Source organism: Arachis ipaensis, chromosome B01 (genome assembly GCF_000816755.2).
Source record: "Arachis ipaensis cultivar K30076 chromosome B01, Araip1.1, whole genome shotgun sequence".
In the NCBI taxonomy this organism is placed as follows: Eukaryota; Viridiplantae; Streptophyta; class Magnoliopsida; order Fabales; family Fabaceae; genus Arachis; species Arachis ipaensis.
In genome coordinates, this window is record NC_029785.2 from 18,030,099 (window position 1) to 18,046,428 (window position 16,330).

At 32.2% G+C, this 16,330-nt stretch overlaps 2 protein-coding genes across 2 annotated transcripts; both read right to left on the reverse strand.

Moving 5' to 3' along the window:
- Positions 10,784 to 15,176, reverse strand: LOC110265345. Its single transcript, XM_021108306.1, has 7 exons — positions 15,013 to 15,176; positions 14,634 to 14,726; positions 14,365 to 14,466; positions 14,059 to 14,218; positions 12,617 to 12,678; positions 10,961 to 11,032; positions 10,784 to 10,870 (listed from the first exon to the last, which is right to left on the reverse strand). The coding sequence occupies exons 2-7, from the start codon at positions 14,682 to 14,684 to the stop codon at positions 10,784 to 10,786; spliced, it is 534 nt and encodes a 177-aa protein (XP_020963965.1). The 5' UTR covers positions 14,685 to 14,726; positions 15,013 to 15,176.
- Positions 15,258 to 16,038, reverse strand: LOC110268715. Its single transcript, XM_021115517.1, has 2 exons — positions 15,616 to 16,038; positions 15,258 to 15,526 (listed from the first exon to the last, which is right to left on the reverse strand). Exons 1-2 carry the CDS (start codon positions 15,836 to 15,838, stop codon positions 15,273 to 15,275), a joined length of 477 nt encoding a protein of 158 aa, XP_020971176.1. The 5' UTR covers positions 15,839 to 16,038; the 3' UTR covers positions 15,258 to 15,272.

The window sequence follows — 16,330 nt, forward strand, 5'->3', positions numbered from 1 at the left end:
AAATTTTTAAAAAATCTAATTAGTTATTTCAAAAAAATAACCATATGAAATCTTAATTTACTAAAGCATTTTACTCCAATAGTCTCTTCTTTTTCAACCGGAGGCCACCCCACCTTCATCAATAATCATCCCATTTCATCGTCGCTACTTGGCTTGGCACACACCACTCACCCTTAGTAAACAATAACCATCCACTTAAGGATAAAAATAATCATCCGCATACTCATGAACGGATTTTTGACGGTTTAGAATTCCTCAATGAATTCTCGTTACAAGTATAGTTTCTAAACCAACAAATAATCCTTTCATGCAAAAAAATTGTTTATCACAAGTAACAAACCCAATAAAAATAATAACCGAATTATTCAAACCTCGGGTCGTCTCTCAAAGGAATTACAGGGAAGTGTTCTTGTTATTGGTTATGGGACAAAAATCTTTTTGGGGTTTTGAATAAGGAACAAGAAAAGTAAATTGCAAGAAAGTAAACTAATAGCTAAGAAAGCTCTTGGCAAGGTATGAGAATTAGAAGTCCTATCCTAGCTATCCTTATCAATTGTGACATCAATTGTTCATTACTCCCACTTAGTTAACCTCTAACTATGAAGGAAAGTCAAGTGGGTGAATCAATTTGATTCCTCAAGTCCTAGTCAACTCCTAAGGAAAGACTAGTTTTAGTGGAATTCAAATCAACTAGCAACTTTCAATTGCTAATCAACAAAAGAGTTTGATAACTCAAGAGTCTCCAATTACTCAATCTATGCTAAGAACATAAGAAGCTAATTTAAAATCCAACCAAGCATTTTATCAAAGACTTGGAAGGCACAACATAAAAGCATAGAAAAGCAATAGGAGATAATAAAATCCAAACAACCAATTGAAAGCATCAATAACATAAATTGAAGAAAGCAATCATAAATATGAAATACCTCAAATTGCATTAAATAGGAAATCAAATCTAATATGAGAATTCATAAACTAAAGTGGATAAATAAAAAAATCACCAAGAGAAGAGAAACTAAAGTGCTAGAACAAATAAGAGTAGAAGAGAAACTAAATTAAGGTAAAGTAGAAATCTAAAATTGAAAATAGCTAAACCTAAGAATCCTAAAACCTAGAATTATGTGAATGAAAGTTGTATCTCTGAATTCCCCCACTCTGCAACCTCTATTCTGTGTTTTTGGGTTTCGAACTGGGCCAAAAGGAGCCCAGAAATCGCCCCCAGCGTCTTCTGCAATTTCTGCACGTGTCGCCCACGCGTACGCGTCGATGTGCATTCTTCAAGTCACGCGTACGCGTGCTTCACGCGTGCGCATCGCTGCTTCTTTTTTTTTTCTTCTAACCGCGCGCATGCGTGCTTCACGCGTGCGCGTCGCTGCTCGCCCATGAAATCTTTAATTCCTTGTGTTCCTTCCTCGTTTGCATGCTTCTTTTCCATCCTCTAAGCCATTGCTGCCCTGTAATCTCTAAAAACACTTAACACACATGTCACGGCATCGAATGGAAATAAGAGAGGATTAAAAATAACGAATTAAAAGCCAAATAAGCATGTTTTACGTGAATAAGTGTGTAAATAACGGGTGAAATCTACTGAATTAAGCACAAGATAAACCGTAAAATAGCGGTTTATCACATACCTAATGAATTGAACATCTAACATATTTTAATTATTTATAACTAAACCTAATCCAATCAAAATAATCGTCTACTTAAAAATTAAAATAATCATCTGCATACTTACTAAAATGACCATCCTAAATTGACCAATAAAATAGAAGAAGAAGAATATGAATAAACAGAAGAAACAACTATTATGGTGAAACATAGTTTTGAAGGACGAGGCATGACGAAAGCGACACTGTTGTAAAGCATAGGGCTCAAATCATGAAAGAAGCTAACCATGCTTGGATCCGAAGAAAAAGAAGAAGAGCATGGTGGTATCATCGGTGAGAAGAGGCTTGAAGGAATGAGAGAAAACGAAGCCGGTTCGGAAGAGAGGTGCGAAAATAGCGGCAACAACGTTAGGCTGAGTGTCGGAGAGCGAGGCGCGTCAGGCTAACCGCTAGAGGTGAGAACAATGTCGGTGGGAGGATGCGGCGGCGTCGGTATGGCCGGCGAGAAATTTAGTGACGCGAGGTGAGGACCGGAGAAGATGACGGTGAGTTTTGGACGTGTATTAGAGGTTAGGGTAAGATTAGAAATAACCGTACGCAGTGTGAATGGATTTAAATGCTAATCCTAATTTTTGAAATTTTAAAATTTGAAATTAAATAATTAATTAATGATCTAATTTTTAGTTATAATTTTATCTTTTTCTTTAATCCATTGTACACATTGTACACCATTAGTATTGGTTCCTAATACTTTCTCAAATTAAAATATGTAAATGGTTGATATTGGAAGGATGATGCTTCAGTAGAAAAAAAAAACAGAATAGTCTATGCAGGTGAGGCAACTTGATTAGAATGTTCCTCGTATCACATGAAAGGGTAATATCGTAATTGTCTAATCGGGTCTGAGCTAAGCTTACAGAAGCTTGATTAGTGAAGCTATTTGAGAGGAGGAGCCTAACTGAGGCGGTGGCAGACGTTTTTTTTCTTTGGACAGGGTGGTGGGCTTTAATGATTTATTTTTGTGTGTGTTAGGCAGTAGTAATGGGCCACAAAGAAAACAAAAATATTTATCCATGTTGGAAGAGTATAAATTGGCTAACTCCTTCAAAATTGAAATAGATGTTGAAATTTGTAGATAATAAAGAAGTAAATTAAATTTGTTGAAAATTTGAATTTCACTTTCATGAATGAGATTGTTGATTGGAAAAATATAATTTCGAAGACACCAAAGTCGAGGTAAAGTAAATACTCTTTCAAAAAAGTAATCCTTATCGAGAAGGATTCATCGAAAAGAAGAGGTAAAAGTTAATTGATAAACCTAATGGAAGGAAAGGAACATTTGGAGCTAATTGTTAGCCGTTACTTATGTTGTACAAAAAGAGCGAGAACAGTTATTCAAAAATTAATGTACGTGGGAATTACATTTAAATTTGATTGGTCGAAAATTTTTATAAATATGTGAAAGATCGAAGAAATAAGGGTTGGAATCTCTTATGAGAAAATACCCTGACACACTCACATCCCAGCAAATTTCTGAGTCTGCTTAGAGTTTTTGTTTTTGTAGGATTCCTTCCATTATCTTTATTTTTCATTTAAATTTTTTGCAATTTTTATCTTTCATGTAAATTTACCTTTCAAGCAATATTTACTTTTCCTGTTCTTTTTAAGATTCAGCACTTTGTTTTTCGATTCTAAAGTTCTTTGATTTTGTCGAAGACAGTTTACTGCTTTATTTAAATTCAATGTTATTCTTTTCAATTCCAGTCATTTTACTGTCAAGTTTACTTTGTGTCTTTTTTCAGATTTTCTTTTATTATTTTGTCCAATCGAAAAAATTTTTTATGCACTTTTGAAAACTAGTACTTGTAAGAGGAGTAAGTTTCACTTCCAGATCATTAGATATCGAACCACCTTTGATTTGCTAAAAATCGATAAAACATAAATAAAAAAAATTTAAGTTGAATAATGGTGTGAATATTCTTGTCTAATATTTCTAAAAACTAAAACAAATCATTTTTAAATGTAGAAAATACTAGCTAAAATTGTCGCTAAATAAATAAAGTTGACATCAATGCCATATAATAACATGATTTTAAATCAAACAATAATATTTAAAAGACAATATATAAAAAATGAGATGACAAAAATTGTGTTGTAAAAGTGTGTTTTATTAGTATTATTTTTATACGGCTCTCACATTAAGTCAAACAAGATTTGTATGAATTTTTTATAAATGTGCAGACTAATTATGTGTTTAAAAAATATGATGACATGCAAATTGAAGAATGATGGCAGCGGTAATTTTTTCGTTAAATGAATAACATAGTGGAATTATTTTGTATCTTTTAACCTTATTAATGACCAAAAATTATTTATACATACTGGACACATCTTTTATTTTGTCCTTGTACAGAAGATCAATCCCCAATAACAAAGGCCCAACAACTCCAAGCTCGTTTAAAAACACCCTTTCTTAAATCACCAACCAACTTGTTTGTTTTTGAGCTGGTTATTTCCGCCGTTCACATTCAAAATGAAAGGTTATTCGCGTCACTTTTGTAAAATGAACATCATGCTCCGCACTTCCAGTGTTGAACACGTGATAATTTTTTTATATTATTATAATGAGTAAATGACTATTTATACTCATAAAAAATATAAACGTTGACAAATGTACTTATAAAAAAAGAAAACACACCTTGTAATCACGCATAGAAGATGATCTCCGTATGTCAGAAGTACTCTGACGTTGGTTACGCATTTGGTCTGTTAATATCCAAACCTACGTGGCAACAAAACCACTCCAAACCTATCTACGTGTAACCCAACGTATACCTCTACAAAAACTGAAACCCTAGCATGCCTTTCTTCTTCCTTTCTTCTCCAATGTTTACCCTAACTCAGAAATTGAAACCATTTCATTTTCGTTTCTTCCTCAAACACGAACACTGACAAAGAAAAATCCTCTAACACCTGGCCATGTCTCTGCGCAGATTTAACTCTGCTCTGAATAATATAAGTTGCAGCAATGCTTCGAGTTCGAGGAAGAAGAAGGAAAAGAATCTTGATGGGAGATGCTTATGTGGACTGGAGGTTACGTTAATGAAATCTGGCACGGTAGCAAACCCAAATAGATGGTTTATCCGATGTCCTCTATGGAAGGTAATGGCTTAGCATTTTTTTTTGTGAAGGTTTCATTTTTTATTTGAATTTTTGTTGACAGTTGGATGGGAGTGGATATTTTGATTTTTCAGACAAGAAACTGCAAATATTTTATGTGGGTGGATGAGATCGAAGAAGTCCCATCTAATCCTATCAATGGTCTGCATTCTCTAAGAAATCCCTTTTTACAAGTTTCAAAACATACATAAATTCTGAGAAATAGAGGGTTTGAATCAAGTGGTGGATTAGTGTGTATCCTCAATGTGAATCCCATGTTAGTCTTCAGTATCTCATGCGTAATCACGGAGCCTAGCATATTAAGCAATCTCAGAACCCTTTATCCTCTCATTTGCTTTGTCCATCGCTTTGTAGATTTTTCTTTCATTAATAAGCACATCATACTCATTTTTGAAGAATTTGTCAGCCTCCCTTATTGTCAAATTTCGTTGGACTCTTATTCTCTCTTCTAGTTCATCTACAACCCATTTTCTATTAGCTGACTTACAATGGTTATCTCTGCTGCAGGTGTGTTCATTGACAAATGTTTTGACCTGATAACTCAAGAAAAATGACCTCTTAGCACAATATATTTTCCACGGGCATTCCTCATCATAGCAGATTCCTTTGCTTCTGGTTGAGTTACATCGAGGAAAGAATATGCTTCTTCCAATGTTGATGTAAAACTTTCAAACTGCCTTTATGAAATGGCTGAGTGTTTCAAACTCCATCCCTAACTCTAACCGGACTTGGCTAACAAGAGCATCAGCATTGCTTTGAGGAAAGATTGGAGCCTGATCAGCATCTTCATCACTTGCTATGCTTCTCAATTCTTCAGATTTATAACAATGATATTCAGCATTTTCATCCAAAAATTTTTCCGACTCAACAGGCACATAGATGGATGGAGGCTTGTCAGGATTAGGATTGGTTATGAAAGATTGTCCAGTTGGGGGTGACCTCTTTGCTAATCTTCTCTTGCTCACTTTAGGTCTTCCCTCAACCTGCTCATCCGGATTGGTCTGGTCGTTCTGAGGAGTACTGTTAGTATCAGAGGGTGGAATTGAGTCTGATTCAAGGTTTGATTGTGAAAGTAGGTTTCTATAATTCTATGGAATGTATTGGGTTACTTGTTCAGTTGCTCGGGCTTCATTCTCACTAGATACTAAGACGAAAATTGCACTTAGAGATGTTGAACCAGCAGTATGTATTGGCTGCTGCTCTTGCTCAATGGGATTTTATGAAGGTTGTGATTTATTAGAAGGTGGCTCTAGGGCCGTCAAAATTGGCTAAACCCATCGGGCCAACCCGTTTACCCATTTAAATGGGCAGGCTTTGTCTCTAAAATTAAGCTCGTTTAAATTTCGGATTAAACGGGCTAGCCCGCGTGCTAAACGGGTGGCCCATTTATTTTTTTTTACATTTTTTCAAAAAAAGTAGCACTTTTAGCTGATATTTCTTCCGATTCGATCCGAAATTCGACCCATCAACTAAAAAAATATTATTTTTTAAAGGTTTTTGACCTAAAAATGGTATTTTTTGTCAAAATATTTTTCAAAAAATAAAATAAAAGGATAAACGGGCTGGCCCGTTTAACCTATCGGGCTGACCATAAACGGTCCAGGCTAAAAAATTATGGTCTGGGAATAAAGCGGGCTTAAACGGGCTAATCCATTTAACCCGCAGGCTTAACTTGCCAGGCTATCCCGTTTGACAGCCCTAGATGGCTCATCTAGTTGCACAGATGTTGTGAGAGGTTGAAACATCTGTTTTGCTGGAGATCTTTGTTGGGCCACATTAATACCATCCTCCTTTTGGGCCTCAACTTCAATCTAGCTTCTTCCTTCATGGGCCTCTTCCCTATTCTAAGCCTCACCATCCATAAGTCTTTTTCTTGGAGTCTTCTTTGGAGTTGGATTCCTCTTAGCACAAGTCTTCAATCTTATCTTTGATGGAGTAATATTCTCTTTAACAATAACAAGATCATTTACAGGGTGCTTTGTGTATAAGTGAATTCTATTACCATTCTTCACAGTAGTCTTATATAGCTTAACTATGTCCATATCAACCCTTAACAATTTCAACCCATTATCAAGCTCCTTACCAGGTTCTAGCCAATAAAAATTAATAATGGATGTATACCCAATGTCCTTTAGCAAATCATTAATGAAAAATTCATTGAGAGTATCCACATTAATCCTTTCAATCTCTGTTACTTCTCCACCAATACACTCAAGCTTTTCACATGGACCTTGCTCAAATCTCTCCCTATGATTAATACACAGAGTAATATGGACAATGTCCATCTCTGCAAGAAATAAAGTATAATCTAAGGTACCATCCCATGTAATTACAGACAACAACATAGCAACTGAGAATCTAACCCTAACCTAAAAATTTTGAAAAATTTCTCAAGCCCATACAAAATAATTAGAATATTCAACAAATTCTCAAAAATATTCTAAGATAGAAAAACTAGTAATGACATGCCTCTGTTCTCTATAGAGCAACGATGGTGGGCTATGGATAATGGACGATGAGATGCATACAACAATGATGTGCTATGGGTAGTGTGGACAGCGAGATGCAAATGATGGTGGCCTGCGGGTAGTGAAGCAACAACTTCATTAAACTGGACAAATGTCTCTGTCGTGGAATGGAGGTGCTCTGGTCTTCTTCTCCGATTTGGAATGGCAGTCCTGACAACAACGGAGCTCTGCTAGGGAACAGAGGGGGTGTAAGGGTTTTTTTTTGCTATTTCTTAACAAAAAAAATTAGGTTACACGTAGATAGGTTTGGAGTGGTTTTGTTGCCACGTAGGTTTGGATATTAACTAACCAAGTGCATAACCAACATCAGGGTATTTCTGGCATACGGAAGTCATATTCCGTGGTTACAAGATGAGTTTCCTTCTTCCATAATTTATTTGTCAGTGTTTGTATCTTTCATGGGTACAAATGGTCATTTACTCTTATTATACTTAATATCATTGAATGCTTAAATCCTTCAATTTAAATCTTCAGGCCTGCTACATATACAAATTTTTTTAACATACAAGTTCATACAAGTTGGCCCAAATCCAACAAAAATAACCCTCAGTTTAGATTGCGTGTAAACATGCGTTTCCCCAAGAATAGCGTGAAAACCATTATAACAAACGGTTATTCTCCTTCAATCAAAACCGCAACACCCAAAAATTCAAACAATATCAAAATCTCTCAAAAATCTCTCAAAATCATCGTAAAAAGTGAAAAAAGTTTCAAAGCTGAATTCGAAAAGAAGAAGAAGAAGAGTTTTGAATTATGTATAACTTATCAGTACAAAAACACCGAAATTTCTTAAACAATACACAAATATATCTTAGTTTTACACCAAAATTTGCTGCAAACACACAAACATATTTTCTTTAATGCTGTATTTTTTTCTTCTTCTTTTTTTCTTATTTTTTTCTTTTTTTTAGTTGAATGAATGTAAGTTCATCCTCTTCCAAATAATTTTGTAGTATTATGTGTTTCTTCTTCTTTTTTGTTTGATTTTTTTATTTTTATTCTTGTCAAGAGAGTAAAACAAAAAGAAACTTGACAAAGTAAAACAAGATAGATAAGATGAATAAGAAAAAAGAAGAAGAAGGTGGTGATGATGATGATGATGAAAAAAGAAGAAGCAGCAGAAGATGAGGAGGATGAAGATGAAGAGTTTTGAATTATACAGAACTTATCAATACAAAAACACCAAAAATTCACAAACAATACACATAAATATCTTAGCTTTATACCGAAATTTGCTGCAAATACACAAAAATATTTTCTTTAATGCTGCATTTTTTTCTTCTTCTTTTTCCTTATTTCTTTCTTTCTTTTAGTTGAATGAATGTAAGTCCATCCTCTTCCAAGTAATTTTCTAGTATTATGTGTTTCTTCTTCTTCTTTGTTTGATTTTTTTTTTTATTCTTGTTAACAGAATAAAACATGAATAAACTTGAGAAGGTAAAACAAGAAGGAAAAGATGCATAAGAAAAAGAAGAAGAAGAAGATGGTGATGATGATGGGAAAAAAAGAAGAAGCTGCAAAAGATGAAGAGGAGGAAGATGAAGAGTTTTTTATGTAGAACTTATCAGTACAAAAATATCGAAAATTCTTAAAAAATACACATAAATATCTTAGTTTTATACCGAAATTTGCTACAAATACACAAAAATATTTCCTTTAACTCTGTATTTTTTTCTTCTTTTATTCCGTATTTCTTTCTTTCTTTTAGTTGAATGAATGTAAGTTCATCCTCTCCCAAGTAATTTTGTAGCATTATGTGTTTCTTCTTTTCTTTGTTTTTTTGTTTTTGTTTTTATTCTTGTTAAGAGAGTAAAACAAAAAGAAACTTGAGAAAGTAAAACAAGAAGAAAAAGATGAATAAGCAAAAAAAATATGATGATGATGATGATGATGATGATGATGATGATGATGATGATGACGATGATGATGATGATGAAATAAGAAGATGAAAAAGCAGCAGAAGATGAGAAGGAGGAAGAAGAAGAGTTTTGAATTATGCAGAACTCATCAGTACAAAAACACTGAAAATTCTTTAATAATACACATAAATATTTCTTTAATGCATGACTCCTACATTACATTCAATTCAAACCATCAACGAAGAACAACAATTTTCACAAACAAAAATATTATTCACCAACAGAATCATAAACTACTAATGAAAATATTAACTAGAATCAAACCATACCTCAGCCACTTGATTGGATTCAAAATAATAATCCACTTTACTCTAGTTCAATTGATAATCTGAACTTGAATCATTCATTATCTTCAACAACGAGATAATTGTTCAAAACTGATTTCAAAGCTTGATTTCAAAAACGTAGAAAATGAAGGAAATCACAAAGAACAAAGAAAGAGAAAGCAAAGAATGAAGGAAGAGAATGTAGATAAAAAACGCTGAGAAAATTTGAAAATGAAAATGAAATCCTTTTGAAAAATGCAGTTATATATTCGCGCATTTATTGAAAAATTAGTCAGATAGTGGCACGTGAGGTGAATTAGGTTAAAAAGACTTGTATGTGTAAATGACTTGTATGTGGAGAATAATTATTAAATCTTAGTGTTTTGACAGTAAACGCTATATTAGTAAGTGCCGACACAAAGCTTCCAAACTCAGTCATTTTCAAATTCAACATGTATGTTAACATTTCTAATAATTTTACCTTCTCTAAAAAAAATTTTATAACAATCCTAAAACTAATTTTTTAGTCAAATACTTAAACCCTCCAATTTAAATCTTAGTACTTACACTCACTACAACAAATCCGGAAGGTAGCAGCAGTTTTAGAGTCAGATAGTTGCGGTTCTTTACCACCGTAAAATGTTTAGCAGCGGCTAAGTAACCGCTCCAAAATAAGCCGCGGACAAACAATTAGCGACAATTTTTGTTAACTGTTAGAATATTCACTACGAAATCAGCATTCAATTTTGCGATAGCAATACCCATTGTCATAGCTAAAAATGTGAATGCCTATCATTTTAGCTGTGGTTTGTAACCACCGCCAAATTAATTTTTTTAGTTTATTTTTTATTATTTTATGTAAAGTTCAATATGTTTATTTCTTTTATTTTGACTTTTTTTGTTAGTTTTATTTATTAGAAATGAATTAAAATAAAGAACTTTTAATCAAATTAAAAAACAAAATACTATAAAGAACAAAAATATATACGCAAAAACAATACATATAATAAAATAGTCATCCGTGCATCATGCCTTAAAAATGAAAATGAGGTACTGTTAGAAAAATAAACATTAAATACTAAAACAAGTTAAATTCAATAGTATCTATTTCAGTTAACTCTAACATATCATTTTTATTGCAGGTCATGATTTCCAGAAGAAGATGGCTTTGCAAGCAATAAAATCTATGCACTCTCTAAAGAATCCAACTCTGCAGCAATGTCAGGTGGCAAATTGTCTCTTTGCTGTCGAATTAGATATTTCAAAAGATTCTCCATAGTCTAACTCTTGGCCTTCTTTTCTGCTGCCTCAACATCTAATGTTGCAATCATCCTCTTATACTCTTCAATTTGCACAACAAAATTCAACTGTTGTGTAGTAGTATTACCAAAAAGTTAGGTGGGACATGGTCCAACACCTAAGGCACGAACTCATCTTGGGTGCTCCTTTCCAAGAACTTGTTCAAGCGAATCATTTTGTGAAAGTTGCTTGGAGGATTCATCTTGGATCTCAATATTCGCAATTGCTTCCTATAGATATACCAGAATTGGGGTTATAATGATTTAAAATTATCATGATAAATACAATAAGAGAAGTAAAAATTTTTAAAACATTAATAACACCAACATTACGTGGATCGTCATGGATATACGAGCCATTTTTTTATGACTATGCTCCATAACTCTCCTCTACTAATGCGCTTTCCTTGTAGTTTCTCCTATAATATTGATATTGACACAATCATATAAATGACAACAGTATATTTAGGAAAATGAAGCAAAATCTAAAACACAAGTTAGTTGATATCTCTTCTGTTAGAATTGACATCTCTAGGCAGTTTGATCTCAATAAGGTTCCAAAAGAAGACAACGAAATTTTAGATAACCAACAAAGACAAGATGATGTGTATGTTGCAAAAAGGGGCTTCAATCTGAAGAAAAAACCATGATTTGGAGATGACTTATCAGAGGCATTATTGACAAAGTATTTCTAGCCAGGTCAATACGATATTGAAGAGAAATTTTAACCTTTTATTTTAAGACTTAGGTTGATTCCCTTAATTTAATGGTTTGGGTCACAGTATTACATATTTGTCTACTTTAAGATTTTCTTAATTTATGCCCAATTGAAATTTGTTTTAATTTTATAATTCAAACGTTGACTTATTTTTATAGTAAACGAGAAAATCTAATTAGTAAATTTGTTCACATAATTAATCAAAATATATTTTTTTAATTGATTAATTTTTTTTTACATAAAACAAATTCAAAAATAGTGTAACGATTTAAGTAACAGTGACTCAAACATATTTCTCAAAAAAAATTAGTGAGAGTTTAAATAGATTATATCCAGTTGATTTTTTAAAAAGAGAATTCTTGAGTTAAATGTATTTTGCACAGTTAGAAAAAACCGCTGCTAATAGTTTATCTTGTATTACTTGCCGCAGGTACCGCCGCTAACACTACAAAAATAATCACTTTTAGTGGCCATTTATTTTGCTTTTAGCGGCAATAAAAATAGCCGCTAATACATGTACCGGCAATTTGACATTAGCCGTCTTATGCTTCGTCGCTAAAAGGTTTTAGTAGCCATTATAACATTTGCCGGTAAAGACTATTTTAATGGCCGCAAAAAGTATATAACTTTTAGCGGCCATTTTCTTGGCAATTTATATGGCCACTAAAAGTAATTCTAAGATTGCAACATTATTCACTTTTAGTTGCCATTATTATTGCCGCTAAAATTCATGTTACCGACAATTTATATGGCCGCTAAAAAAATTCTAAAATTATAACATTATTCACTTTAGCTGCTATTACTATTGCCGCTAAAATCTTAAAGACTTTTTTTTTAATTATACTCACTTTATTAGAACTAACGACCTATAATTTTTTCTATAATAATAATAATGATAATTTGCATTTGAATTTTGATCAATAAAATTTAAAACAAGCTTTCTATTAAAATGCTCTTTTTAACAAACTAGAATATTAAAAGCAGTATTTATCAATACATAATAGAGGTTTCTTTGTCATTTCATTGACTTTTAATATATTTTTCAAAAAATAAAAAAAAAAGCCAAAATATGCTCAATCCTTCTAGGCTAATGGTACAACAAAGCCACCAACTATGGGTCCCACAACAGTTACAGTGATGCCAATTCCTATAACACCATCTGCATATATATAACAGATTGAAATTTCAGTTCAGTTAATATTCCAATACTTATTTTAAAATTCATAAAACTATAAACACCATCCAAATATAAATTAAATTTGAAAAACAAGTCATACAACATCCAAATATATATATATAGGCAGAGAGCGCACACTCAAAACTGAAGCAATGATTGAATTATATCTCAGTGAAGTAAACTAATAGTTAGATCTACTCGACTTTCAAAAGTGAAAACAGTAAACATTCTCTTGAGTATAGTAAGTATATCAACAGCTCTCGAAAACAGGGTAGCACTAGAAAAATTGAATGAAATCCACTCATACAAAAACACACTAAAACATGCACTCTTAAACCAAAACTAAGTCATGCATCAATAAATATATAAAACCAAGCTTCACACCCAAATATAAACAGTGATAAGAAAAAGCATTCTGTCCAAACTTCATCAATTCGCACCTACAACATAACCTTTAACGCATGGAAATCCTTAGAAATGGAAATCCTTAGAAAACGTGATACTTATTCTCAACAACATATCCACTTCAAATGGATAACTATGAAGATCTTCCTTGCATCAAACGAACTCATGTTCGGTAAAATACAACATACGTTTGCTAGGAACTAATATTATAAGTAAACTACTGTTTAAACTAGGAAGTAATCAACTAAGCTATGTTTTAACCATTAAAAAATCAATAATAAATGCTTTATTTGGTGTGTCCAACTTAAGGTTTCAACTATAATAAAGTACATTTTAGCACTACTATATTTTGTTTCGTTTAGATAGATCAGATATTAATTTTTTTGGTATATCAATATTATGAATATAACAACTATATATTCCATAATAATTTAACTACTTATGCTTATATTTTGAATCAAGTTATAAACCTTTATTTCAATAATCTAAAGGGAATAAGAACAAAAATCATTGACCCATTTTTTATGTGTTGTCAAAACACTGAAACAGCATATCTTAATAAGTAGTTGGTATTAGTTAATTAGTGCTGGATTCAAACAATAATAGATAAAGATATAATCTTTCAAGAAAATAACTATTAGCATTGAACCTGATTTTAAGTGCTGGATGGTGCTAACTCATGACCACTATTAGCATCAGAAATCTCTAATAAATGCAGTAATGTCAAATTAAAAAAAAAAAACAATTCACAAGAAAAAATTTCAAATTTCAAAAATTACCTACATAAAACTTGTCTCATAAAAGATAATTCAGCAAACATTTTATTTTGATTTTCTTTCATCAACTTCATTTCTTCTTCATGTTTCTCCTTTAGCACCTTTATTTTTTGTTGTAATTTTTGAGCAACCTCATTAGCTAAAGCATCTGAAGCAAATTTACCATAAGATGATTTATTACCCCACAATAAAAAAGGTGTTTGACCAAGTCCTAAACCACGTTCGTAACCACTTCTATCACTTCCCAATACTTGAGAATAAACATCTCCTTTCCAAGCAACACCATTAATAGATTCTTCATTAGATAGCTTGCCATTATTCAACTTCTCTTCAATTAGTTCCTATATAGAAAAAACTAAATGTTACAATTGAGTGAAGCTAAAAAGGAGGATACATGTATGTTTCTATTTTAGAACTAAATGCATGATTTAGTTCCTTTATACTTTTCAATCACAGCAACAAGAAGATACAAATTCATAAATTTTACCACTGCTTTTGTAGACTCCTCATCCAATGGTCTACCATCCTTACGCCTTTTATGAATTTTGAGAAAAATCTCTGCTCGTGAAGGTTCGATTCCATCCTTGGCCTAACAAAATGACAAAGTCAAAAGAGAAGTGAAAATGTGCAAATGTTCAAAAAAGAAAAAATTTCAGTGTTCTCATATAATATATATTGTGCTGCGTTGCTAATGGTTCTAGAAAAAAAATAGTACAGTTTTATAAAATATCTGAAATAAAAATTACGCATAAGTACCAGTTCATCCATCAATGTTGCAATGCTTTTGGATCCTCCCGTGTGAGGCATTTTTTGCTTTGCCCTATTAATCCTATTTGCTTGGGTACGTTTCTGTCATAACACATTATGGATTAGTAAAATACACTACTACACACACGTGCCATTATTTCTCTATTTTTCTATTTTCTATATCTATACAGTTTCAGTAAAATAGTAAGTTCTATTTCTCCATGCATGTTCATAGAATCTACGTTGGCCTAAGTAATTTGCTGCAGTTATGGCAGAATTAGAATTAAAAAATAAGAAAATGCTAATAAAACAAAGGAAGACAACCCTTATTAGATTCAGTAATAATATTTATCTTATATTTACATGTTAGTTAAGGCTTTCAAAGTACCTTTGCTTTATCAGAGAACCAATATGAGACAAGACCAATCCATTGATCTCTTGGGATTCGTTATGGCCTATTCTTCAATAAAACATCTTTGGTTTTGTACTGTCCCAAATATATACCCTTTAAGTCACATTTATAATCTTTCTATTTCTTCCCAATTGATATTTTTACAAATTTCTCACCACGTACTGGGATAGAAAACTTCTTCTACAAAATGTTCAAGCAATTTCTTAATGAATCAAATTAAATTAAATTAGAATCCATTAAGAATAATAAATTCTTACCCTCACAATTTTCAGCAACTTGTTTTTCTCCTCTTTATCATAACATCTCCAGTCATCTATGTTTAAAGGCATTATTGAAGGAGTTCTAGCTAGAATACCAAGAAAACTAGCAAGCTTTCTGCCTTCTTTTCTTATAGCTTGATTGCGGTTATTAAACTGCACATCAATTGTCTTTCGACGAGGCATGTTCCAAATTTTTTTCAACAATGTAGGTCCTCTAACCCTCTTTGCCTCTAGATGACATAACAAAAAAATGCAATTATTCAGTGAAAAGAAATATGAAAATATAACAATATCATATTTGAAGCAATAATAATATCACCTAATTCTTCATCTTGCTCAGAATTTATACTATCAGAAATATTGGGAGTTTGAGACAAATTCTCATCATTCAATAGTTGCTCCATAAAAGGCAGCACTTCATCAACATAATTTTCCTCTTCAACAAATCTGACACGACTCTTTTTAGGCACTCTTAAATCTGTACTTGAGACAGCACTCTCAAGATCATTATCCTCAATAAGTTTGTGTCTTTTGCTTGCCATTGAAGCACTGATTTCTTGCAATCTCTTTCTCTTCTTTTTTATACTGGTGAAGCCATCTTCTTCTGAATTCCTTGTAGCTTCCCCATCAATTTCATGCCTCCTCTTTCTCTTCTTATGTTTCTCCTTTTTATTTGACTCTAAATTATTTTTCAAACTGTTTCTTTCAATATTTGACTTTTTATAGTTCTTCTTTGATGCATCCATATCCTACAAAGTCAATAGAAATTAAAGTGTAAAACCTTTATATTTAACAAAACAAAACAAAAATAGATTACAAAAAACAGAAAAAATTATCAAAAAATAGAACCCAAAGATTCTAACCTGAGTTTCCAAAGCTTCCATGTAATAGCAGGACAAGGGTAAAGTGAATCAAATTATATTATACCAGCTTTATCAAAGAAATCAGATTCTTACTAACATGAATGTCATTTTACGATGGAGAAAAGAAAAAGGTAAAATAACATATAAACTCCTTAGGTCAACATTAATGAA